Source organism: Staurois parvus, unplaced genomic scaffold (genome assembly GCF_062004578.1).
Source record: "Staurois parvus isolate SC_StPar_1 unplaced genomic scaffold, SC_StPar_1.0 ptg001864l, whole genome shotgun sequence".
Taxonomy (NCBI): Eukaryota; Metazoa; Chordata; class Amphibia; order Anura; family Ranidae; genus Staurois; species Staurois parvus.
In genome coordinates, this window is record NW_028319660.1 from 194,464 (window position 1) to 221,044 (window position 26,581).

Below are 26,581 nucleotides of genomic sequence, written 5' to 3' on the forward strand. Positions count from 1 at the left end.
GACTTTGTAGACGATTTCCAGGGGTTAAAATGTCGTCTTATACGCCGGAAAATACGGTACTTGTTTTGGACAGAGACTCTGGTTTTTGAAGCCACTGCAGCATGACAGCCAGGCAACTAGAATTTCCAGAAGGAGGTGACAGCATTGGCAGCCCATAAATTTTCAATACAGGATCTGTTGAAATGCTGTATTAAAACACACACCGCATACTCAGACATGAAAGGTGCCCCCGTTAAATTTATTTTAGTATACAGTACATACAGTTCTGTGTCCTACCCACCAGAAAGAAAATAAATACAATGGCTTCCATTAACAGTCCAAATATTGACATTTTACACATAGCACAAACATCTCCACTATGGTGGAAGAATTATAAAAGAAAACATTAACCCCTTCTCTATCTGAGACCCTAACAAGGTATGTCATAGCGAACAGGGGTCCTTGTCTGTAGGACTCGCTCTTCCCTTGTCATGTACAATTATAGCCTATCTCAAAGTAAAAGGCACACAGAACAGACTGGAAGTAAATCTGTCACAAACCTCAGTCATCCAAACAAAGCCTAGGATATAAAAACAGTATAAACCTTCAGGGAGAACATACTAATACAATTCAAAGAGTCAGAGCTGCAGGCAACTGGAACTACATGCAAATCTTGACTTTCCCTGTAAGCCAAGCTTGGCCCCAAAGACCTACCCATTGGTCCTTTGATGTGCTGGGTGGCCTCATTACCCAATATTAAGAAGGGAGTGGAGCCAAGTTCAACATTTACAGGAAAAGTTGCAATTTTCATATAGTTTCTGCTGCCATAACCTCTAAATCAGGGGTAGAGGTAACCTCAGCACTCCAGCTGTGGTAGAACAGGTAGGCATGGCAAGACGGACAGTCACAGGGGTGACTCCCACAGCATGGTGGGTTTTGTATTTTCACTAAAGCTGGAGTGTCCAGGTCGCCTGCCCCTGCTTTAGATCATTTTAGTATGCTGGTAAGCTCTGCTTATGCATCTTTTCACATATGGCCAGTTTGAATGGAATGGTTTGAGACAGGCTTACCTTAATGGTGCTAAATGACCCAGAGCCAACAGAATGATTCAGTTAAAGGCACTTCCAGGGACAGGAGGTAAATTCTTAGATAGAAGCAGACCTCCTCCTGCCAGATGAGTCATGCAGTGCTGAGCCTTCTCATAGCACAAAACCGGCCATACACGGGTCGAATTACGTAAGAGTTTTCTTTCGAAAATCTTTTCTAAGAATTTTGGTTTGAATTTCGCACCATTAGTGGGCCACAAAATGAATTTGAGTGATCGGGTATGTTGGAAATTTTTTGAAAAATTAATGAATTTCTAATCAATGATGGGAGAATAGTGTGAGAAATATAACTGAAAGAGAGACAAGCATAAGCTGTGACCTGGAAAGAAAAGAAAATTCTTGGCCATGAAAATTATTTTCTGTAGCAACGTGAAATTGAAGGCTTGGTTGGTCGAATTTTGAAATCAATGGTGGCATCATCGATTTACAAAACATACGAAATTTCAGATTTTCTAAAGAATATTTGTTCTGACTTTGACCCATGTATGGCCTGCATAAGTGCTTCTATGATCACTCCATCTGTCACTGAAAATTTGCTGCTGAGTGGGAACAGGCGTGCTCCGGCAAGTGCCAAGTCATTGGCTGCACTATTCCTAAGCAGCGTTCCAGCAGCAGTAAAGATTTCACAAAATCCTGTCTAGTGCAACTTTAGGTCTCTATTTATTTAAAAGTAATCAGAAGATGGAAGTAATGACTTACACTATGGGAAAAGCAGCTGCTGTCGTTTGATTTTTTTGCCACCAACTGTACTCTTTTGGGAATGGTTCCTGTAAGTCTTTGGAAACACTAGTCTGAATGGCAGTATGTAAAGGAAGCATTTACAAAGCTGTAAACTGGCTGAGAAGCTTTCCTATAGCTTTACAAGCACCCTTTTTCACCAGTATGTGGATGTTAAAGTGTATGTAAGCCCAAACACAAATAGATTACATCTTTCCAGTCCAAAGTTGTTCTAGTTTTGTTTTCCAAATATTTTTTTTATTTTCACCCAGTGATCCTGCCAGTAACACACTTCCTGTTACAGGGTGACAGCATTAACACAGTGGGGTTGATTTACTAAAGACAAACAGACTGCGTTCTGCAAGTGAAGTTGCTCCAGAGCTTGGTAAATGAGGGGAAGCTTCACTTTGCAAGGACTTCCTTCCTGACTTCCATCATCCAATAACGTCCAAGAAAAACATTGTTTTTTTTTCCAATTTTCTATGCATGTGATTGGGTATTCTTTGCAAAGTAAAGCTTCCCCTCATTTATAAGTTCTGCAGCAACTATACTTGCAAAGTGCACAGTCTATTTGCCTTTAGTAAATGAACCCCAGTGTAGTGTATCTATGGAGCATTGCGGTCACATAACTACAGAACTCCTCCAAATCTCTTCTCCAAAAACTGGAAAGAGGGAGTGTTCTGTAGTCCACAAAGACCTGAAAAAAAATGTAACTGATAACAGCACAGAGTATTCCTGTATCAGCTCACACAATTTCTGTCAGATCAACAGGTAGCAGGCATGAAGCTTGCTGAAAGCGACAACCAGCACATCTATAGAATTCAGGGTTTGACCTGAACAGGCTTTGGAAGGTGATTTATTGCTATAAAAAAGCTCCTTTAAGCAGGATGACAACTGTAATTGTTTGAAGAGCTGTGTGCACAGCAAGCTTTTATAAAAGGAATGTTTATAAGCAGAGGTCTGGAATCAGGCCTAATGGTGCCCCTACATGTACAAATGAATGGGTCACCACCAGCCTAAAGCAGGCCATAGATTATGCAATTTTCTTTTCTTCACCCATGGGTGAAGAAAAGAAAATTGCTCAATTCACCCCTCCCACCATTATATTGTGTTCTGCCGACAAGGAGCCATCCCAGCCGGCAGAACACAGTGATTAATGTTGCTGGCTATAGCCGGTGGCACTAATCGTTTGGGAAAAACACAACAGGCTGGTTGTACACAAGTTGATCGATACATCGCTTCTGTGCAACCAGGGTACCCATACATGGATAGAAATTCAGGCAAACCCTGCTAAACCAGCCGAGTTTCAATCCATGTATGGCTGGCTTTAGTGTCCAATAGCTATCCAGTCAGAAATTATTTGGATATAGAATATGCAGTAGTACAAAGGATGGAAGTGTATCAATACAGGTTGTTTATGGTCACCTGCATTATATAGACCTATACCTGTCAATTGTCTGGATCACACAAAGGTCAGATCACTGTAGGTGACCCCTTTCTCCAAGAAGGAAATGTCTGGGGCAGCTATAACTGCAGGTAAATGGGCAGCTTAGCAACTTAGTGTGTGCTATGGAACACAAAACCTGACAGTGGGGGATAAATCATTTACAAACACATGCAATGTTATGTACGATATGCAAACTTATGCCCAGAAATGACAAATCCACACAGCTGCGGTTATAAATTCTGTGTGACATAACCTACACTACAGGGACTTGTGCAGAATGTAAACGCACGCCTGGGCAAGCTGTAATCTGTGCAGGAAATCATTACTGAAAAAAGCATGCAAGTTTGTTTTTAAACCACAAGCAAAGCTGAAGCAAACAGATATGCTTAACAACAAGAAAAAACCTGCCAGATCCACAACTGAAGAAAATAATTGCAAAAATCTTGCACAGAAATAATACCCCACATAAATGTCAGTGTTCCAGGAATGAGCTTTCAATAGGAACGCTTTGCTCACAGAGGGTGTGCTATAGTTTGCAGGTCCGTGTCCCTGAATGCAGACAGTGTGAGTTTGGGGACATGTACCGGCACCAACATGGCTGTCATATTAAGACACAATGGCTTGTCAGTGTAGCCACTGTGTCCCAATAGACATTGATGGAGCTGTCTGTCTGGGGGTGCATGGAACACCTGTACAACCCTGTGCTGGTAAACATGGTGTACACTTGTACCGTACAGTACACCCTGTGTGAACAAGGCAGAGAAATAGTCTGCCACTGTTGACTTCCTTCTATGTAAAATGTAAGTTGTCTGGGTGTCATTTATCCATTGGCTTCAATTCTTTCTGAGTCACTAACCTGGAAAAAGTATACAGAACAGATGATTTCAATGGCTGCGTACTTTCACCAGGCTAGTGGTGGCACTAAAGTTCCTAGAGTCTGTGACTCAGCAACTCATCCAAAGGTTTCCTCAAGGCCCCCTTTACACTTCTGCATTTTGGTAATGCACAGAACTCAGTGTGGTGCCTTCTTTTAGAAAGACACCAAAATCCAGTAGGTTCCAAGGACCAGCACTGCAGAGCACCACAACACACATGCAGTGCATTTGGCGCTCCCCATCCAAAAAAAAAAAAAACAAACAAAAAAAGTGCAAGTCTTGCTTTTATTTTGTTTCCAATCCATTCCAAAGAATGGGCTGCTTTAACACATTGCACATGTACGTGTGTGGTAGCACACGGCAATGGAACAGATACGTGTAAAAGGGCCATCAGCCTGATCTTCTACCTTTAGCACCGATATTGTGAAGCAGGAATCTGGAATGATCAACTTTCCAAATGATTTATTCTCTTGTTCCACTAGGCTTGTACAGGCTGTTATGTTTTCTAGAACAACAATCATCACTGTCTGTACTGTATTGCAGGATCCCATTGATAAAACATGGGTGAATCCACAATTGCCGATGTCTACAGCACATCCCCAGTTTGTATACACAAGCAAATGTAAAGCAGCAGAAATAACATATGAAGAATGTTACAGTCCTTCCTGATCCAAGCAAGTCATTGTTTCAAGTGGGCAAGATATCCATTGGGCACAACGTGAACCTGCTAGATCAGAGCACCAAATGCTATTTGGTTAATCTGTCAGATTTCAGCAGCAGCAGAATGTTATAAAGCAGGTGAAAGTAGTACTCGGCTGAAAAGGGGGCAAATGTGGGCTTTACAAATACTGCAGAACTCTGTGAATTTTCAGTTCCTTTATGACATTGAAATGTGAATGTTTCATTGGGCTCAGGCATTAGGGAACAAAATAATAATCTTTACAAAGATGATCATTTCCCTGCTCTGTCACAGGGTGGCCACACACAGTACAAATGTTCTGAACGCTTTGAACGCCTCTTGTGACAGATAACAACCTGCCCTTTGAGGGCTGACCAGCATCAGATGGTTATTGCAGAGATATTCTAAATCTCATGAGCAGGTGCCGATCATTCCCTTTACAATGAAGGGAGTGAACTTCTTTTCATATGTGCACCACTTCTGTAAGCTGATCATACTGTGGACATTGCGCCATCCCAATAGGGAACTGATTAGGGCCAACCTGGGACCAATTGGGACCAAATGAGGCTCTAAGCTCACTAACCCTAGAATGGTTGAAATCAACATGAAACTTTGAGGTGGGCTGTGACTGTAGTCAGAGATGGATGGACCTCCGAAGTAAAAACATACTTCTTGGGTAATGTACCTCTACATAGCAGCCTTTCCTTCCTTCAATAGCAGACACATTAACCTGTAAACTGGTTTAAAAACAGCTAGAAATAGCACAATGTGTTTTTTGTTTAGCAGTGCAGCTTTTGAGCAATCAGCATCGTTTCAGCACCAGAAGCAAATCCACAATCAGGAATTCTGCTGGCAAGCTATGCTGCAATTATGGGTCTCACTAACAGAAACCCCTCACAGGCTAGCAGCAGGATTCTGTTGCAGTACATTCTGAAATTTGTGTCACACTTGTCCTCTGGTCTTCCGGTGATCATAAAACAGATCTTCATTTACATTCAACACATAAGAAAGCCAGAGATTACATGTGGGTGACGCCAAGTTGTACTGTTAGTAAGGTAGAGCGGTTGCCGCACTCTAAGGCCGCAGGGGCTGCACAGCCGCGGACATTCTGCATTGATATATTAACATGATCTTTCGGTTATGATGGCGTTCCTCTTATGTGCTTCAACGCTGCAGGAAGTCCTTTGGTATGCGACTCCTTTTCTGGCCTGTGGAATACACGGCAAGAACAGGCTGACAAGGGTGTGTGAAGGCAGCGTCTTCATTGTACAGGATGCCATCCTCTTACTGCACCACTTTCACTGGAGGAGGAAACAAGAGGGATTACAATCAAAACCACATTATCAATTTTTTTTCCTCATTTTTAAACATTTTTTATTAGGACTCCTAGACTTTATTCAACCCATATCCTGAGTCCAGGCTGTCATGGACAGGAGGACATCCTTGTGCAACCTGGATTCAGATTACTACTGCACCAAACTTCATTCACACATTACTTGGGCATCATTCAGTGCGGGAAGATGGACCTTCCACCACCAGAGAAGAGGAAGGACCCACCTTCATGCCACTGGACTGGCTAGGAGACCTTTGGACTTTATTCACTGTAAAATCCTTTTCTTGGTAAGGACACAGCAAGTCCTAAACCTTTGGGTTACACTACCACCTACATGGGGGCTGGAAAATGGGAAACAAAAACTGTAGGTCACCCCAGAGTTTAACCCCCTCCTACTTCTAGAATGCCTCAGTTTTGTACCAAAGCAGTACTGACAGCATTATCACACGTAGAGAGGGGTGGGAGCTGTGTCTCTCAACGTTCTTCAAGGGAAGGATTTTTCAGTCTATTGAGGGACATGGGAAGTCAAAGTACTGGAACTTCCAAAAACAGTCAAACTTAGGGAAGGGTAATAGCAAATAACTGGTAACAGACCCATTAAAAACAAAAACTGGAGACTGTCTGCAGACCAACACCTGAAGCTGGCACCAAATGAGGCCAAAAATCCCACCCCATGATAAGACCAGGAGGAGACCAAATGGGACTAAGCCCGATGCCTCAAGACATCCAAAATACAGCTTCATATTTAAAATCTAAACATAAATGAGTAGGTAATATATTTGTATGCATACTTGTTGCTGAGATGTATTTACTGATATGGTATTGTGTAATATGTTGCTGTCTAATGAGTGTAGTGACCTTCCAATTGGTAAGATTTGTAATCTTACTATTTGTATATGTTGTTGTATGAAAACGATAGAAAAACACCAAATCTTTGTGCTCCTCAGTGTAACACGGTGTCTGTCACTTGATGGGGTGCAGCCCTCTAAGGATGGGGGAATATAAGGACTGTTAAGAGAAAACAAAAAAGAGGACGCACTTGTGATTTCCCCTATATATGGGGTATTGGCACCTCCAGTTGTCTTAGCTTTGAGGAAGGGAGTGCATCTCCTGAAATGCGTCAGCTATTTCCAACCGGGCAGTTGTTGAGACAGGACCCTTGTGTCTGGGGCTGAAAGAATTGGCTCAATGTCTGTTTTTATGGTCTTTTTGTGAGTACACTTTTGTTACCTACTTTTTAATAAAAAATTTTATCACGGTATGAGGAGAGTGCGCCCTCTTTTATTTTCTCTTAACATATGCTGTCGTACATCTGGTCTCCCAAACATTTCATCACATGCAGCTGCCAAATAGACAGATACGATCTCCTAAATATCACATGCAAAGTGGAGGGAATAGTGTATCTTATGCATGTATAAGGCCTTTTAAGTACTGTAAGCAAACCTAAGAGACCGTTATGGAACCAGATATACGACTACATATAATTTATAATCACAGCTATATTTGTACAGTACAGCCATTTATACTGTTTTACCATTGTATATTTAGCGCAGTTGTTATGATACACGTTTTTGTTATCATTTGTAAATGCATGAAGCAGGTTGTGATATACGCAGTGTGTATATACCTCCCCCTATCTTTATTGTTCATCTGAGGTCAACTGGACAAGCTGGGACACCTAGCCCATGTGGATGTGTTCCAGGGATGTCGCAAGTTGTGGGGCAGGACCTACCACCAGGGGCTATTGGATCTTCTGTCCATTCTTTGTTCTTCCTTCTCTCTGTGAGGAGTAGGGAAGGTGTCTGTCATCCTATAGAGGAGACCCTCTCAGCAAAGCTAATGCACAGTCCCAGTCGTCAATCTGTGATGGTTCTGACCAGTCAAGTCTGTCCCGACAGCGCTCAAGGGAGAAGAAAGCGAGCAGTGGGGATTTCATATCCCCAGACAGGTGGAGCAGCTGCAGGTGCTCTAACAGTGGAGAATCGCCACAGGCAAGGACAGTGGAGACCTGGGGGTGGGGAGGGAGTAAAGTTTGCACAGCCATTCATTGGGAAGATCAGTATGCAGCAGTTTCTCCTTCCATAGCTCCTATGTAGCTGACAACAGAGGGAATGTTATTACTTATAAAAATGGGCAGGGGGAAGGTATAACTTTTTTTTATATCTTAACACAAATGTTTTGCCTTTCATTTCTATTTTAAACTGAATGGGTTGGTTAATAAGGTGAGGGCTTACAATCACTTCAAGAGTAAACTGCTATTACTAGGTGATGGGAGAATCAGGCTTGGAAGACCTAGGCATATTTATTCCTGGAGTAGGAGAAAGAAGGGGACTTAGCCTGCCCTTTTGAAGACTTTTTAACAGAGCCAGGCAGAGGCCCTGCCTCCAGTGATATTCTTAATGATAATATCAAGGCTTAGACTAAAGGGATGTTGTCCCTTGCAGACCAGGCGCTCCTTTAATCAGAGTGCTCTGAGCATTTGTATGGACAACAGGTACACATGGGAGACAAGCTGGCCATAATAGCTGAAGCGTAAAGCTACTCCACATGCTCAGTCAGGAAGAGATCCGCTGCTGCAGTTGTGAGATCTCCAGAGATTTAGACCATTTTACCAGTTGGACAAATCAGGTGTCATTAACATGGGAATATAAATCCATGCCCCATGTGAGGGCCGTGTATTCCCGCATGGGGACGCACAGGGGTTCCATGCATCCCCTTGCAGGCAGACCCATTGCTGTCAATTGGGACACAGCAGGTGCACAGACAGTCGCTGCTCCCAATGTGCGGGTACATGCCCCAGAAAGCACACAGGATTTATATGTCCCATGTGAATGAGGCTTTAAGGTCACAGAGAGAACAGGGCAAAGGACAGGGTCTTCCAATGAGAACTGGGTCTTAAAGAGGGATTCTAACTATTGGTTGGCAGAAACATTGAAAATAAGGATCCTCTCTACTGACCTAGGGTTGGGTGACAGGCAGATGCACAGTGGGTGTAGACCAAAATCCTTCCCAAAGGGGAGCAAATCCAGTAAGTGCTTAAGAGGTGTCCAGGGTCCATCAAGGTGCTTTTAGTCTTCATAGAGAAATACCTCGAGGGTATAATGGAAAGATCCTTGCAGCTACTGGAGCTCTGCAGGACCCCCGACTGTGGACAGCAGGCTAAGCCTCTAAATGTAGAGTAGTATGTACTACATCAATAAGAGTTGAAATAGGCAATAGCAATTCCTCAAAGATAGTCAGGGAAAGACTAAAGTGACCCAAAATCAGAGTAGGAAATGGCTACTGAAACCAGTGACATGCCTCTCTCTAAGGACTCTACAAGGAAAGAAGCAGTAGTGTGCTTAGGGCCTCTGAAGTCAGGAGCAGCAAGGAAACTGGGTGACTGCGGCCACATTCTGGTCTAAAGTATGATGTGACTATAGGGTTTGTAAGGCAAAGGACACTGCCTCAACTGGCAGAGCTAAGGAGTACTCTGATGACAAGTGAAAAATCCTTGTAGGGGTTGCAATGTGCATCAAATTGGCCATTTATGGTTATACACCTGACAATTTTCTAGCAGGTTTAACCACTTTTAACCAGACTCTGATCACAAAAACATCCATATGGATCAAAGCAGCCTACCATCGGCTCCAAAGATCGTAGCCGTTACAGTCTTGAACAAAACTGAAATTGAGGTTTGATCACCACTATTCTTGTTTGGAAGATGTGAGTTTTCAGCTGCACCATGAAAACACATGCAACGTGACTTGTAGCTCCTTCACACCTGGAGGAGTTCAGTTTTATAATGCCAACAAATTCTATACCCAACTGAGCAAGAAACCTCTGATCAGCCAGATGCCATTACCTTCCTTGTAACAGGGTCCATCACCAGCCACTTCTCTGTCACCGTTTGAAGGTCTTGACCATTAAGAGGCTCCCTTAACCTAACTTTTACCTCTAGTTTCCCTCCAGTTGGTTTTCTTCCATCAAACACCTGAAATAGGAAGTTCATTAAGATATGCTTAAGTATATCACTGCAAAGGTAAAGTATAGTATTCTTATTTTATTTGTATTTTTTTTACTAGATGTATGCATTAAAATGATATTACTATTACCTCTACAATCTCTCGAATCTCACACTGCGTCTCCAACTTGTCCAGTTTAACACTTGCGGTCCCCATTTGCTTATCACTTCTGAACAAGAATACTCTGCAGAAGAGGAGAGAAAAGTATTTTTAACAACATCTGATTAAGTAAACAAGTCTATGGGCTGCACACAACCATGATATGGACATCTTCTGTATATATCTCTGTTGTCGATCAAACAGAGCGGGTATGCTTCATTTTGGATGCAATGAAAAAATACCCACCAATCATATCGCTTACTATATTTACAGACAACTCTAGACAGCCCAGAACACTTACAAACCTTTAGTACTTTATCCTAAGTCAGGAGTAAGGAGCCAGCTCTTACTAGGAGGGGGGTACAGTTGGAATGAACATTTGACGTTTATATTGTTATGTGGGGCAAAAAGGATGAGGATTAAAAGCTTAAAGACCACCCTATAGCAGATATACTGCTACAGGGCAGCACCTATGCGCAAAAGCACTTGTATATACGTGATTTTGCATTTCCGGGTAGGGGTCGCGAGCCGCGCTGCCATTCGCAGATGTCAATCACTGGGTCCCGCCCGGTGATTACCGAGCATCTCCGACGGGGAGGAAGATTGTTTTGTTTACAAACAATCTTCCTCCCTGTCAGCTCGAGCACACTGCTCGGGATGGCTGTGCACAGTACAGCCATCCCGATCAGTGCACTTACAGTGAAGAACACAACCCCTGCCCCCTAGTAAAACACTCCCAGCACATAGTTAACCCTTTGATCACGCCTCACATTAACCCCTTTTTGCACAGTGCCATTAGTACAGTGTCAATTCTTTTTTTTTTTGCACTGATCACTGTATTGGTGTCAGTGACACCAAGTTAGTTCCCACCAGTGTCAGAATGTCCGCCGCAGTCCCACTAAAAATGGCTGATTGCCGCCATTACTAATAGGAAAAAAAAATCTATAACGCCATTTGTAAAAGCTATAACTTTCAGGTAAACCAATTAATTTACAAATATTGGGATTTTTTTTTTAGCAGACATGTAGCAGAATACATTTTGGCCTAAATTTATGATGAAATTTGATTTTTAAATTTTTTTTACTGGACATGTTTAATAGCAAAAAATCTAAAATATTTTTTCTCAAAATTGTCTTTGCTTATAGCACAAAACAAAAAAAAAACACACAGGCGATCAAATAACACCAAAAGTTCAATTTGTGGGAAAAAAGGACATAAATTTCATTTGGGTGCAGCGTTGCATGACCGCGCAATTGTCAGTTAAAGTAATGCAGCGCCATAACACAAAAAATGGCCTGGTCATGAAGGGGGGTAAATCTTCAGGAGGGCAAGTGGTTAAAACCTGTCAAAGCTAACACTGGCTACAGCTTTGGGGAAGGCCATGGCTCTCTGTCCTCTCCAACAGTACTAGTCACTCACCCTTTGTGGAAGATCTCAAACTTGATGCCTTTGGCCTGAACCACCCGTTTGAAGCCTCTGTGGTTGCGGTTGATATTTAGTTTAAACGACTGTTCGTACTCTGTATAAAAGATCACACAAACAGAAAATACATCATCTCGGTACAACAGACAAATTATTCAATCACTGTGTGTAATTGACAGGACAGTGCAGAGTGATAAGTAAAGCAGTATTTCTCAACCTTTTTCCAGTCAAGGCAACCTTTAAAATTATGAGCAGGCATCAATCTCGAGGCACCCCCTTCTAAAATGTAAAATACTAAACTAATAATTCTACATATTGCAGCAGCATCCACACACGTTAAGACACACAACACTAGAGGAGATTTATTATTTCATAGCAAATACATTTTTGCATACTGGTACTGACTAATATTTCAGCATTTTTTTTCCTCATTTTCTCTCCACTACGCAGCCAATGTGACCCCAGTCCTCATGGAGGCGGGTCCAACAAGGATGTTGTTTAGGCTCCCGATATCCTCCACATCAACCATTGATGTCAGCAGTTGTTAGGAAACTTGTGGCTTTGTGTAACAAAAAAGCCCGATGCCATGAACACAGTTTTTGGGCAATTCGGAGCAATTTTTAGGCAATTTGCCAAGGCACCCTGATTGAAAAAGGCTGCGGTAAAGCACACACAAGACTTGAAAGCATTTGTTAAGCTGGCTATACACTGTTCAAATTGTGGCCAGTTCCGGTCGCCCCCTCCCATTTGACCTTTCAACTGAAAGGAGTCTGGAGTGGAAAATTGTTGGCCAAACAGCAGCTGCATCCAATCAGATGCGGCTGCAATTTGGGTATTCTGATTTCTGCCAGCCTCAGTGGGAGGTGTATAGGGTGGAAGGAGGAATCTATTAGATTTGTTTCATTCAGCCACCAGACTAAATGGAAAAAAATCTAAGTTTGGAAGGCCAGCCTTATTACAGTAAAGTCTCTACTACTGAGTTGCTATAGATTCCTTTTTCTCCCTAAATATTAAAGAATCACATTACAGCAGGTGCACCGCTTTTAAAAATCACCTGAATCAGGAAAAATTATATATAATTAATATATAAGATATAAGCAGATCTGTAGTTGTAATTCTTGAGGAGAGATCTGCTACAAATGGTAATTAGATGTATGGCATGATCTTACTATAAACAGACATGAACAGATTACCCTTGCATGCACATTTAGAGGAGCACTGCTATAGAAAGTAAAAGCAATTGGCTAAAAAAAAAAATCCAAATTGGTACACCTCTTTACTTTCATAATGTAACCCACTGACACATGAAAGAAAATTTAACTTTCAGAGAGAATCAGTTTGATTTTAGCAATTTTTCAGGTTCCACCCACAAAAGATGTACTGAGAGGATGCTGTAAGTCCAAATAAACACAACAGAGAATGAAAATTAGAGACCGAGGCCTGTTCAGTACTTAAAAAATACAACATATTCCTCCAAGAACCACTAATTATATTAAATGGATTAAACATAGGGGTTGATTTACTAAAGGCAGATTCTTCACTTCGTACATGTAGTTGCACACCACAAGGAAATTAGTTACAGAGATTAGTAAATGAGGTAAAGATTCACTTTGCAAAGTAAACGCAATGACATTTTTGCTAGCACATGATTGAATGATGGAAGTCAGTAGAGCTTCCCCTCATTTACCAAACTCTGGAGCAAATTCCCTTGCAGAGTGCAACTGTCTATTTGTCTTTCGTAAATCAACCCTGTAGTATATTATCCATAAACAGAAACACGGGGAGATTTACTAAAACTGGTACACACAGAATCTGGGGTAGTTGTGCATAGTAACCAATCAGCTTCTGAAATTCAGCTTTGACAATGAAACCTGGAAGCTGATTGGTTACCATGCACAACTGCACTAGTTTTAGAAAATATTCCCCACGGTGGCATTCCAAGCTGGGTTTATTCTTGTGGACATATAGCATCACCTTCCTGCAGCAATATTCTGACTAGCGATGGCTTTAGCTCTCACATCGCACATATTTTGGCCCACAGCACCACTAGACACAAAAATACTTGAGCAATGTCACCTGGAGAGTTGGTGTTCTTAACTACATAGGTTTTATTTCTCTGTGGCTGTTCCTGCAAGAGACAAACATTGACGGTGTTTAAAAGCTCAAACAGAATTAAATGTTGCATTTCAAAACATAATTCCATTCCAGCACAATAATAGGAGCATGAGATGGTGTGCTTCACCAGTCTTAAAATATAAAGACAGGACTGCAGTAACATTACACTTGTCAGCTGTCTCTGGCCTTTGAAACCCTCAATGAAGAATTTCAGAGACAGAGATTTCACAGGTACAATCAGTTTCCTCTTCACTTCTTACCGTGCTTGGATATGGAAAATCAAACTTCACAAACGCATGCAGGTCGTTGGGTGCCATTCCTGTGAAACAGATTAATAGAAGTGAGCAATTTTCATTGGATACCAAGTGACACTACAACTAAAATATAACCGAGAAAAGAAACTACATATAAAACATGGAGTTGTATGGTGACACATGGGGCAACACAGCCATGGATAGAGTCCACATTCTGCAGTATATTCAGCAGCTCCTGAAGGGCCATTTGAGCGTTTGTGCCATTAAAGGAAATCTTGCTTTGTCCATCCAGGGCAAAACAACAAGGTGCCTTGAATGCCCCCCTCTCCTGCATAACATGCTTCTTTTCATCATTTCCCCCAGTGCTACATTCAGTCACTTGCAGCTAAAAAATAAATATGGTACTTTTGTGAGTCAGGGAGGATGTTACTAAAGCAAGCCATACATGGATCAAAATTCGTCCAGTTCAGCAGGGACCATCCAAGATTCCATCCATGTATGGGCAAGCTGACTGTTCCCCAAATCGATCCATCAATCGACTTGGGTACAACCAGCCTGTAGGGATTTTCTACATGTAATTACTGCCAGCGGCTATAGCCTCTAGGAGTAATCAGTGTTCTGCCTGCTAGGAAGGCTCCCTGTGCTCCCGCCTGCTGGCAGAACATAGCTGAACATGGCTCAGCGTGAGGCATTGTTGATGGGGGAATCAAGCGGTTTTCTTTCCTTTCTTTCAAATCATCTATGGACTGTCCAACTCCCTTTTCTCTCACATGATCACATTGGTGCTTGTGATTGAGTCAGTGTTGCCACATGGGGTTGGGAGAGAGAATCTTCAGCGCCTTTGTAAGCTTAACAAGAACACAGGGATTTCCTTCCTCGACTGTTGAAAGAAGGCATGGGAGATCAACAAATAGGCGAGCATAGGAGAAGGTGGCATTAAAGTCAACAAGTTGCTTTACAATGCATGTGCAAAGCACAGGTTCACTTGAATCTTTCAGGTTACAAGATCAAAATGCAACTGAACAAGAAAAAAATAGATTTCATTTAAGAATACAAGTGAAAAACTCATTAACGTTTCTCTAAAATCTAACTGTAGTTCAGGCAGGGGCGGACTAACAACTCATGAGGCCCCCGGGAAATAGGGGATCATGGGGCCCCTGTGTCCTTGCCCAAACTCAAAAAAGCCTATGAAAAAGGTACCAGGGGCATCTCATGGGGCCCCCTACTGACCTTGGGCAGTGCCCGAGTTTCCAAATGGTCAGTCCGCCCCTGAGTTCGGTGACATGAAGTTCCGGGGTGTGTTCAGAGAAGTGCCAATCAGCACTGGCTTTAGCAGTTCAGAGTCTCTCTGGAGTCATATAGTACTCAATGAGCCCAGGATGTTACTGCAACACTAGTGAATGGATGCTCTAGCAGAGACACCAGCCATGGGGTGAGACAAACAGGGCCGATCAACTCCAAACTGAGTTCCAATTGCAGATCAGAGCATGGAGGCAGATACATAAATCTTAGTAAATCACACCTCCCTTCTATATTTTGTGTTACAGAAACCCTAAACACTGCTTTGGACAGCCCTGAAATAAATGTGGAAAAAAGCTCAGCTGAACTCATTTGGCCAATTTGTATACAGAGATGGTAGACATGTCAGATAACAGCTGACACCATTCTAGTGTAGTAAGGGACTATGGTGACAGGCTTTTATTCACTTCAAGCAGTTTTGCATCTTCATACAAGTCTATGGGAAAGCAAAACCAATTTGAAGCAGAAGTGTCTCAAACTCATGTCATCAACACAAGCTCAACTTCCATTGACAACAACCCTAAGAATGGCAGCAAAATGAGACAACTGATATGCTAGACTCAGCCAGGCTATTCAGTAGGTGCAGGAAAAAAGCGCACCTATTCTGGGGTTGGTCTAAAATAAGTATCCACATGCAACTGGATGCTCTCTTTGATGACTGGTTAGTGAACCAATATACTAATGTTATTATCAGAAACCAGAAAAACAGTTTCATACTATAAAAGAGTTGAGAAATGGGAGCAGGACACAGATGAAGAGGTGCTTAAAAAGCACCCACTGAATATAAATGAGCATACAAAGTAGGAATATTCAATATTTAATATTTGCCAGACAAAAAAGAAAATCTATTTTTGTTAATTTTTTTTTTTTTTAACTCTAACCATAATATTCAAAATATATAAAAAAACACTACACATTACCTTAAAACCCAAGTTCAGGTTGGAAGAAAAAAAACTCTTGCAGCGGGGGTCCCTATTCTCCTTAGCAGTGCAAGGGTATGTTTAAATTTGTCTAGAGGCAGATAAGAAGGCTGCATTACTTGCCTTACCCCCACTCTGGCCAGCTCCGGCGCTCCAGTCTGTAGGTGGTCCCTTGGCATCCATAATGTGCCATGTAGGGCATTTGCAGGTAGAGATCGCAAGAGTGAGACTGTAGCCAGGAGGGCCTTGGAGAAGAGGTGGGGGGGGACCAGGGACAACAATGGAGGGACCCTGCAGGAGTGAAGAATAAGGTAAGTATTCACACCTTATTCCTCATCCCCTAGACAAAAATAAGCAAACCCTTGCAGTGCTGGCACTGAAACAGTCATTTTTTCCTGTCCTTGGAGTGGGGCTTTAAAAATAAATACAATAAAAAAAAATACACTGATAAAAACAACCTGCAATATGCAGACACCTCTCCTCTCAAAAGAGCAGGTAAGAATATGGCTGAGAAATATCTGCAGTTTGCTAGACAAACATGTTTTCCTCCAGAATACATTACAAAACAACTAAAGAGGAAGAGAGCACTCTTTGGAAGGTGTTGAAAGGGACAGAGACAAGGAGAATGTCACCTGCAGGGGCTGGAAGATTAATGCCTCGTACTATAATCAGCAGCATCTCTGTACTACTTAGCTCCGAGAATACTCTGTTGGGAAAGAAGGATCATGATCAGTTATATACAGACCAACAATTAGTCCAAACAACTCACATAACCTCCCCCTTTTCATTTCAATATTCTACCATTTCCAAAAAGAAAAATACATAGACACTGTATCTGAACAGTTACTGGTGTTGGAGTCTGACCTATGCCTGACCGGAACAGCTAATGGTTGTAGATTTGACATATTACTGGTGTTAGATCTGTTCTATGATCTGCTCTGTGACTGACCCAAACAGTTACTGGTGTTAGATCTGACATATGCCTGAGCTAAATAGTTGCTGGAGTTTGGTCTAATTTATGGCTGACCTGAACATTTAGTGGTCTTAGGTTTGATCTATGCCTGATCAACAGTTACTGGTGCTTGATCTGACCTATGCCTGCCCTGAACTGCTTCTCAACATTCCTCACAGTCAGTATTGATCAGAATGGTTACCGGACTATTCTCAATGTCTTGTCTTCAAAATGATAGGGAGGTGGATCCCGGCCCTGAGCTTGAGATAGGTGAAGGATATCACAATTCTTCTTGCATTCATCTTCCATTTTTTCGAACCTGCCACAAGAACACAAACAACATCAGACATTGCTGAAGATTTAGCCCAAGGAGCACTGTCAAGACTTCTACATATTCTCAGTTTATCAAAGACGGGAATAACAATATAATACAACAAAAATATTGATTTGTGTACTTACCATTAACTTTTTTTCTTGGAGCCCAATGAGGGATACAGAATTTTATAATCCTGTAGGTTATACTGCTGCCTGTAGGGAGGACTGGATACTGGCAAACAAAAAAAACTGTAGAACAGCCCAAGGTATAACCCTCCTACTATCAGCATGCCTCAAAATAATTTTATATGGTTTAAAAATAGAAAAATAAAATTTATATACACACAAATACATATACACATACATAAATGTCACAAAGGCTTGATGCCGTATAGCTGAAGAGGTGCTTAGTGAAGAAAGCCAGCCCAATCTTGAAGACCAAAGCCTGAACCTTGGTTTGTCCAAGCCACCTAGAGATGGTGAAACTGGAAACCTGGGAGCCCATGCTGTGCCCCCGTCTGAGATGTCAACAAGGGAATCCATCTTCATGAAAGAAGCAGCAGCTGAAACATTCACACAGCCTGAACCACATCCAACCAATAGAGAAAATTTCAATTTTGTGAACTGCAGCTGGACAAAAGGGATGGAATTACAATGATCTGGTTAGGGTGCAAAACAGAGACTACTTTGGGAAGAAAGGAAGCCCAGGACCTCAATACAACATTGTCCTTGTGCAAGAACATAAAGGGTTTCTTGCAGGATATACAGTGGGGAAAAAAAGTTTTTAGTCAGCCACCAATTGTGCAAGTTCTCCCACTTAAAAAGATGAGAGAGGCCTGTAATTGGCATCATGGGTAGACCTCAACTATGAGAGACAAAATGAGAAAAAAAATCCAGACAATCACATTGGCTGATTAGGAAAGAATTTATTTGCAAATTATGGTGGAAAATAAGTATTTGGTCAATTACAAACAAGCAAGATTTCTGGCTCTCACAGACCTGTACCTTCTTCTTTAAGAGGCTCCTCTGTCCTGCACTCATTACCTGTATCAATGGCACCTGTTTGAACTTGTTATCAATATAAAAGACACCTGTCCACAACCTCAAACAGTCACACTCCAAACTCCACTATGGTGAAGACCAAAGAGCTGTCGAAGGACACCAGAAACAAAATTGTAGACCTGCACCAGGCTGGGAAAACTGAATCTGCAATAGGCAAGCAGATTGGTGTGAACAAATCAACTGTGGGAGCAATAATTAGAAAATGGAAGACATACAAGACCACTGATAATCTCCCTTGATCTGGGGCTCCACGCAAGATCTCACCCCGTGGGGTCAAAATGATCACAAGAACGGTGAGCAAAAATCCCAGGACCACACGTGGGGACCTAGTGAATGACCTGCAGAGAGCTGGGACCAACGTAACAAAGGCTACCATCAGTAACACACTACTCCGGCAGGGACTCAGATCCTGCAGTGCCAGACGTGTCCCCCTGCTTAAGCCAGTACATGTCTGGGCCCGTCTGAAGTTTACTAGAGAGCATTTGGATGATCCAGAAGAGGATTGGGAGAATGTCATATGGTCAGATGAAACCAAAATAGAACTGTTTGGTAGAAACACAACTCGTCGTGTTTGGAGGAGAGAGAATGCTGAGTTGCATCCAAAGAACACCATACCTACTGTGAAGCATGGGGGTGGCAACATCATGCTTTGGGGCTGTTTCTCCGCAAAGGGACCAGGACGACTGATCCATGTACAGGACAGAATGAATGGGGCTATGTATCATGAGATTTTGAGTGCAAACCTCCTTCCATCAGCAAGGGCATTGAAGATGAAACGTGGCTGGGTCTTCCAACATGACAATGATCCCAAACATACCGCCCGGGCAACGAAGGAGTGGCTTCGTAAGAAGCATTTCAAGGTCCTGGAGTGGCCCAGCCAGTCTCCAGATCTCAACCCCATAGAAAACCTGTGGAGACAGTTGAAAGTCCATGTTGCCCAGCGACAGCCCCAAAAAATCACTGCTCTAGAGGAGATCTGCATGGAGGAATGGGCCAACCTACCAGCAACAGTGTGTGCCAACCTTGTGAAGACTTACAGGAAACATTTGACCTCTGTCATTGCCAACAAAGGATATATAACAAAGTATTGAGATGAACTTTTGATATTGAACAAATACTTATTTTCCACCATAATTTGCAAATAAATTCTTTCCAAATCAGCCAATGTGATTGTCTGGATTTTGTTTCTCATTTTGTCTCTCATAGTTGATGTCTACCTATGATGCCAATTACAGGCCTCTCTGATCTTCTTAAGTGGGAAAACCTGCACAATTGGTGACTGACTAAATACTTTTTTGCCCCACTGTAGCTGTCAGCTCATACACTTGCCTAGCCGAGGTGTTTGCCACAAGAAATGCAACCTTGTGAGTCTGACCGTAGAGTGGAAGGTTCAAAGGGGAATGGACTGGGAGCCCCATGCAAAACCCCTACACAAAGGGTTTAATTATAAAATGGAAAGCCAACAGTCTCTGAAACTAAATGGAAAGGGCAGAAATCCAACCCATGGTACTACCAGCCAGGTGTTGGTTCAGATCAACTGCAAAAAAGAACAGATCTGTCATGGAGAAACTCCAGGGGTGGAAGCCGTTAGACCCACAGCAAGCAAAGTGCACCTTCCATGTCTGGTGGTAAACCTTGTGGGAAGTGTATTTCCTAGCCTTCAGTAACATAGGAATCAAACTTAAGAGATGCCCTGTATGTTAAAACCTGGGTTTTAACAGTCATGCTGTTAAAGCAAGGGACCAGCAGTCAACAGATCCACAGTAGAAATGAACAGCTTTGGAACAAAACAGTAAAAGCAAGTGCTTAGAATTAGCAAACAGCCTATCAGGGCATTTTCAATCTCTGTACAGGAATAAGGCCTTGATTGTACGGGTGGCAACAGGATGGTAAAAGCCATGATTTTACCATCCCTGACTGCCCACCTAAAAAACTTACCATGGCAACTGAAGGGGAACCTTGTGGCTACGATGCTTTGCTTAACGATCACCTTAACTTGGCATGTCCCCACTGAAGTCACTGTGACCGTGCAGTAACTGAGAGCTAAACCTTAATTAATGATTGTAGCAAGGTATTTATATATAAAATCTACCTTTATAATAATAAAGCAATAATTGAGGCTTGCTGGTAAGTAGGAGAATTATACCCTGGGCCGGGCTACATTTTTTTCTTTGCCAAAGCTAGTGTAGGCGGTAGCATAAATAAAAGGTTTAAGACTCTCTACATTTCTCAAAGGACAAGAAAGAAAATGTGTCTGTGTACCATTCTCTTTGAATAACGTGACTTGAGGACAGGTGTGCCTTCATTCCCTAATGTCTATGGCCATCTTTACATTCTATCTGGTTACTGATGTAGAGACTCTTTACTCACCTTGTGGTTTCTGCAACATTTCCCATCTGAGTAAATTGCTTGGAGTACCGCAAACATTTCTAGGAGGAAACAAAAGACTGGATGATGCCAGTCCATAAAGCCTCAGATGTATGTGGACACCCTTCCTGGTGAGGGGTACTGTTAAAGCTACAAACACAGACATTTTAGACAATTGTAGACTTCTAGCTTTGGTGGTTTCAACTTGGAGAAGACCCTCTTTTGTTCCGGCATATATTTGTGCTCCTGTGCACAACGCCAGATCAATAAAACATGCATTGGCAAGTTTGGTGTGTCAGAACCAGCATTGCCTGCACAGAGCTAACTTGAATGCTGACTGAGCCAGGCCGCTTTCTCCAACATCGATATTCAACCTTGAAAATGCTATTGTGGCTTAATGGGCTCGAAAATTCTGCAGACACACTCCAGAGCTTTTTCAGAACAGTGGTGGCTGCTTAAAGCAACCAAGAAGGGGGTGGAGGGGGGGCATCTCAATTTGAATGCCCATGGTTTTGGAATGGGTTTTCAAGCAAGCTAATGTAGGTGTGATGGTCAGGTGTCCACAAACATTTGACCATACAATGCATTTAGAAACAAAAAGACACTATACAGTATATGCCGAAAAAACCTTTGGCAGGCCTTGAAGACAGATGAAATCCAATAAGGTTCAATTCATAAAGATTTATGCAAGGATAAGGATTTTTATTTTATCCATGTGACATTAAATTTTGAATCTCACTGGACTCAGCCTAAAACAGCTTTCCTTTAAAAATAAAGATCTTTATCCTGGTGTTTTAGTTTTGTTAATTTGGCTTCTAGTGATAATAAAATCATATATGTTAGTATAGATCATTAGACACTACCCAAGATGTTTCAGTTTTGGTCTTGCTCATTTGAGAGATTCATATACACAAATAATTTAATATGTATCCATAAATAACATTTAATATAAAGCCTACAACATCCTTATTCAAAAGGTTCACAGTTCATATGTCATACATTATCACCACTCAATCAAAGTAGTTTCATCACAAAACCTTAAGAAGTATGATGCTTCAATGTAAATAATATCACGATCCCACTATTTCCAGTAACCAATCACAGTTCAACTTTAAAGGAAAAGGAAAGTAATTTTTTTTCATGAGTACATAATGTGAGATAATAGCAGGATATACTCTGAAGTAATTCCTTAGAGTCTTTCACATTTTTACTAACTTGCTGCCCAATGTTTCTTTTGTATTGTCATAAACACAGCAATATTTGTAGATTCGCTCATAGATGAAGCTCTAGGGATAAGCTATATCACTGGGGAGTAGATTATTTTTAATGGCTTCGCTGATTCATAGATTTGCACTGTGAGACGGTGCACTAGGGCATAACCATGTGACCAGGACAGAAAGTGAGAAGAATCTCTGGAGCGGGGACACACAAATTCCATTCTATCAATTTGAAAAAAAAAAAAAAAAAAAAAAAAAAAAAAAAAAAAAAAGGTAGGCTGGAGTTGATTTTTAGATATAAAATTAGAGAATATGATGGAATATTTGGAGAATCAGTGCAAGATACCTCATGCTGTTCATGAAGAAGCTTCAACAACTGAGAGTAAACTTCATCTGAGTTCTGTGGTGACTTGGTATCTTCATGTTCTACTACAACAAAGTCACTGTCCTCATCTGGAGGTGGTGGGATCTGGGGAATAAAAGCAAAGACTGCTTAATGATTTGAGGATATGTCAATCTGTTGCAATACGCCTACAATGAAAGATGGCTCATTAATTGCAATAAAGGATATGCAGTGGATGTGGGAATGTCTTAGATTTTTCTCATTCAGCCTATAGGTCAAACAAAAAATGATTAACCACTTGAAGACACTTTTCAGACATTTTTTGTTTACAAGTAAAAATCTGTATTTTCGGTCTCTGGTCAGCCGGTGGAACTGTGGACTTCAGTGCCGGGCTTCCCGATCACACGGGAGAGACCGGAGAGGCACTGGAGGGCAAGCCTCCTGCTACCTTTAAAAGCTGCTCAGAACACTTTTAAAAGGGTAGGCAATCCCTGGCTGAAAATGTTAATACTGGGGTTATTGCTAGCAGATGCAGCCATGGTCCTGGTATAACCACATGAACACAATCACATATATTTACGTGATTGTGCTGCAAGTGGTTAAGCAATTGCTAGCTTAAGACCACTATATTTTCCCATTTCAAACAGTGGGATAAACAATCAAGACCCATAGAGCCAGCCTGCTCTGAGTGGATATAAATGTGTGCACACCTTTAACCACTTGCCTACAGGGCACGTATACTGTCCAGCCCAATTTTCAGCTTTCAGTGCTGTCACACTTTGAATGGCAATTGCGCGGTCATGCAATACTATACGCAATTATGACATTTTTATAATTTTTTTGAGACAGATAGAGCTTTCTTTTGGTGGTATTTAATCACCTCTGGGTTTTTTATTGTTTGCTAAACAAACCAAAAATAACTGAAAATTTAGAAAAAAAAAAGTTTTTCCTTAGTTTTGTTATAAAATTTTGTAAATAAGTGATTTTTATCCTTCACTGATGTGCGCTAATGAGGCTGCGGTCATGGGCACTGATAGGCTGCACTGATGGCCACTGATGAGGAGGCACTGGTAGGTGGCACTGATGGGCATTGACAGGCATCACTGATGGGCACTGAAAGGCAGCACTCACATGGCAGTGATAGGCAGCACTGATAGGCGGCACTGACTGGCAGTGATAGGCGGCACTGACTGGCACTGTTAGGCGGCACTGATGCGCACTGATAGGTGGCACTGACAGGCAGCTCAGATGGGCACTGATATGTAGCATTGATGTGCACTGGTGGGCACTGATATGTGGCATTGATGGACACCGACAGGTGGCACTGCTGGGGCTACACTGATCATGAGCGCACACTGATCATCAGTGCCCTGATGATCTCTTAAGAGTTCATTCACAGTTGCCAAAATGGTAACTATGTGCAGAGTGATGTGCAAAAGCCACCCTAAAACACTGTACAATAGCAGCCAACAAACAATGTACTGGATGCAATAAAAGGGTAATGTGAATTTATTTTTTTGTCTGTCACAGTTCAGGAGCAGCCAATATATAATGAATGGGTTGCTTTACTGGAAAACAAGAAAAAACTCTGCAAGGGAATGCTGAAGTGGAAATTTGCCCTTAGGGCCCATTCACAGGACTGTGACTTGGTAATACATGTGCATTTAATGTGCAGTATTCATGTGTTGATGTGCGCTGCAGTGAAGTGGCTACCAAACCCCCAGAATGCATAAAACATCATGTTTTTTTTCCAACATGCATCTTTAACATGCAGCATTTATGAGTTGAAAAGCGTTGGGTTAGGAAGCCCTCTCATTTTGGTGCTGCCAAACCACCACAACACACGAAACCTGGACAAGCACTATTTTTTTCCCAACACAGCATACTACAACGCACTAATAGTTAACATACAGGCAATACAGCGCACTGCCTAGGTGAGTTGGAGTGCCACTAAAATTTTAAGAAATGCCAACGTACTTTTTCATGTACTACCATATGCTACATGGGATAATGTACAGAAACCACACAATTATTTTAGGTGGAGCCCAGGACGCCATTGACACTACGCCGCCGGTGCCACGTGGAGGCCCGGCGGCCATCTTTAATCTTAAAGGGTCAGTCATTTGATTAAACCTGGCACCATTGTGAGTTTTTTCTGAACACTCCTGTTTTTCTTGAATAAAATCATTTTCTTTTACAAAGAATTTTATTGTAGATTGAGCAATGATAAACAAACATTCGGAACATAGAATCCTTGACCAATACATAGAAAGTTATTCTGTATGATTGAGAAATAATGTAACATGTACATTGGAAAAAAAAAAAAAAGCCCAAAACATCAGCTATAACTTATAGCAGAAATGCCCGGTAGAAAGGGTACGATTCACAGTCTTTGATGGTCAATGATAGTGTAGATTCTAAGAGAGAAAATTGCTACATCAAGAAATATTGGACAAGAGTATAATAAAGACACAGACCAAGAAGAGAGAGAAGAAGAGATAAAGATAAAAAGATAAAAAAAAAAAAAAAAAAAAAAAAAGGGGGGGGGGGGGGGGGGAAGTAGGGCTCCGGGGAGATTGCAGCAGAATCCAATCTCATATCGACAGAAGGGACTGGTCGAATCTCGATGGTTGGGCTATATCCAGCCAGGGACGCCATATCCGCAAAAATTTTGTATGGGTATCCAATAATATGGCCGTCAATTTTTCATTAACCATTATGAAGTTCATCCGATTTTTGACAGCCTCAAAGCTGAGAAGAGGAGTCTTCCAAGCCCTCGCAATTGTCAACTTAGTAGCCATAAATAAGTATGATGCCAGCTGCCATTCAGAACGGAGAAGGCCCTCCATTGGTTTAAATAGAAGCGCTTCGTACGGGTTACGCTTAATGTCTGTGTGAAGCATAGTGCGAAGGAGGGCATACACCCTAATCCATATAATCTGCTTACTTTAGGGCAAGTCCACCAGATATGAGCCATGGTACCCAATTGTTGGCATCCTCGAAAGCAAACCGGGGAATATGTAGGGATGAAACTAGCTAAACGAGCAGGTGTATAATACCATCGATAAAGAATTTTGTAGGAATTCTCAAGAATAATGACATTCCTAGAGCATTTAGATAATGCTTGGGTCATGGTCCGCCAATCCTGTTGATTTAAAGTCCCCCCCAATTCAGACTGCCAGCGCTGATGATAGGAGCGAACCGGAGGGGTTCTATAAGAAATAATGGAGGAGTAAATCAGGGAAATCAAACCCGGAGCATGGGGTCAATGTCTGCACTGGCTTTCAAAGGGGGACAGATGATACGGTCCCGAATGTGTGCGTATTAGTGTATTGACAAAGTGACGAAGTTGAAGATATCCAAAGTGCTCCCGCAAAGGAATATTATAAGAAGAGCGCAGAGTTTCAAAAGAAAGTATTCGAGTGGGAGATAGAAGTGAATGTACATCGTAAAAACCATGCGTTTGCCACCAGGCAAACTGCCTGGGATTGTCCCGACCTGGAGGGAATAACGGGTTATGCAATAGTCGTAACAGCGGCAGGTGAGCAGAGATAAGGCCAGTGGAAAATTTGATGGAATCCCAGAGACGTAGAGAGAGCGTCAGCGTCGGGCTAAGGGCAGACGGACGTTTAGAAGTAGGAAGCCATGGCAAGGAGGAGAGCGGTATCGGGTGGGAGTCCATCATATCCATGACAGCCCACAAGGGAAAGTGATGAGAAGCATGGATATGGTCCAAAGGGGCAATATTAGCCGCCAGATAGTAAGACTGGAGATTTGGGACCGACAACCCACCCTCACTCTTACGCGCGAACAAAATATGTTTACTAATTCTGGGCCGGGAAGAGCTCCAAATAAAAAAGACAAAAGTTTTCGCTGATGAATACGCAATATATGCGAAGGTACTGGAACTGGTAAAACCTGAAATAAGTACAGTAGTTTAGAAAGATAGGTCATACGGATCGCATTAATTCTGCCGAACCATGAAAGCGGGAAATGAGACCAGGAGGTCAATAGTTCGGTCAGCTCCTGAAAAACAGTGGGAAAATTAGCCTGGTACAGTCCGTCATATGTCGGGG

At 42.0% G+C, this 26,581-nt stretch overlaps 1 protein-coding gene across 2 annotated transcripts in view; it reads right to left on the reverse strand.

Annotated features, from left to right (window-relative positions):
- Positions 1-217: 217 nt before the first annotated feature.
- Positions 218-26,581, reverse strand: part of LOC149434001 (coiled-coil and C2 domain-containing protein 1B-like) — a 32,994-nt gene continuing 6,630 nt past the window's right edge. The window contains exons 2-11 of one of the 2 annotated variants that reach the window (XM_089664242.1): positions 22,509-22,631; positions 20,949-21,007; positions 17,404-17,520; positions 16,882-16,955; positions 14,037-14,095; positions 13,738-13,789; positions 11,659-11,758; positions 10,231-10,324; positions 9,981-10,109; positions 218-6,104 (exon numbers count right to left, since the gene is read on the reverse strand). In XM_089664242.1, the coding sequence (XP_089520368.1) occupies positions 6,102-6,104; positions 9,981-10,109; positions 10,231-10,324; positions 11,659-11,758; positions 13,738-13,789; positions 14,037-14,095; positions 16,882-16,955; positions 17,404-17,520; positions 20,949-21,007; positions 22,509-22,631 (810 nt within the window). In that variant the 3' untranslated portion in view covers positions 218-6,101. Of the gene's footprint in view, positions 6,105-9,761; positions 10,110-10,230; positions 10,325-11,658; positions 11,759-13,737; positions 13,790-14,036; positions 14,096-16,881; positions 16,956-17,403; positions 17,521-20,948; positions 21,008-22,508; positions 22,632-26,581 lie in introns of those variants that run through there. The other variant, XM_089664241.1, reaches the window with a different exon arrangement.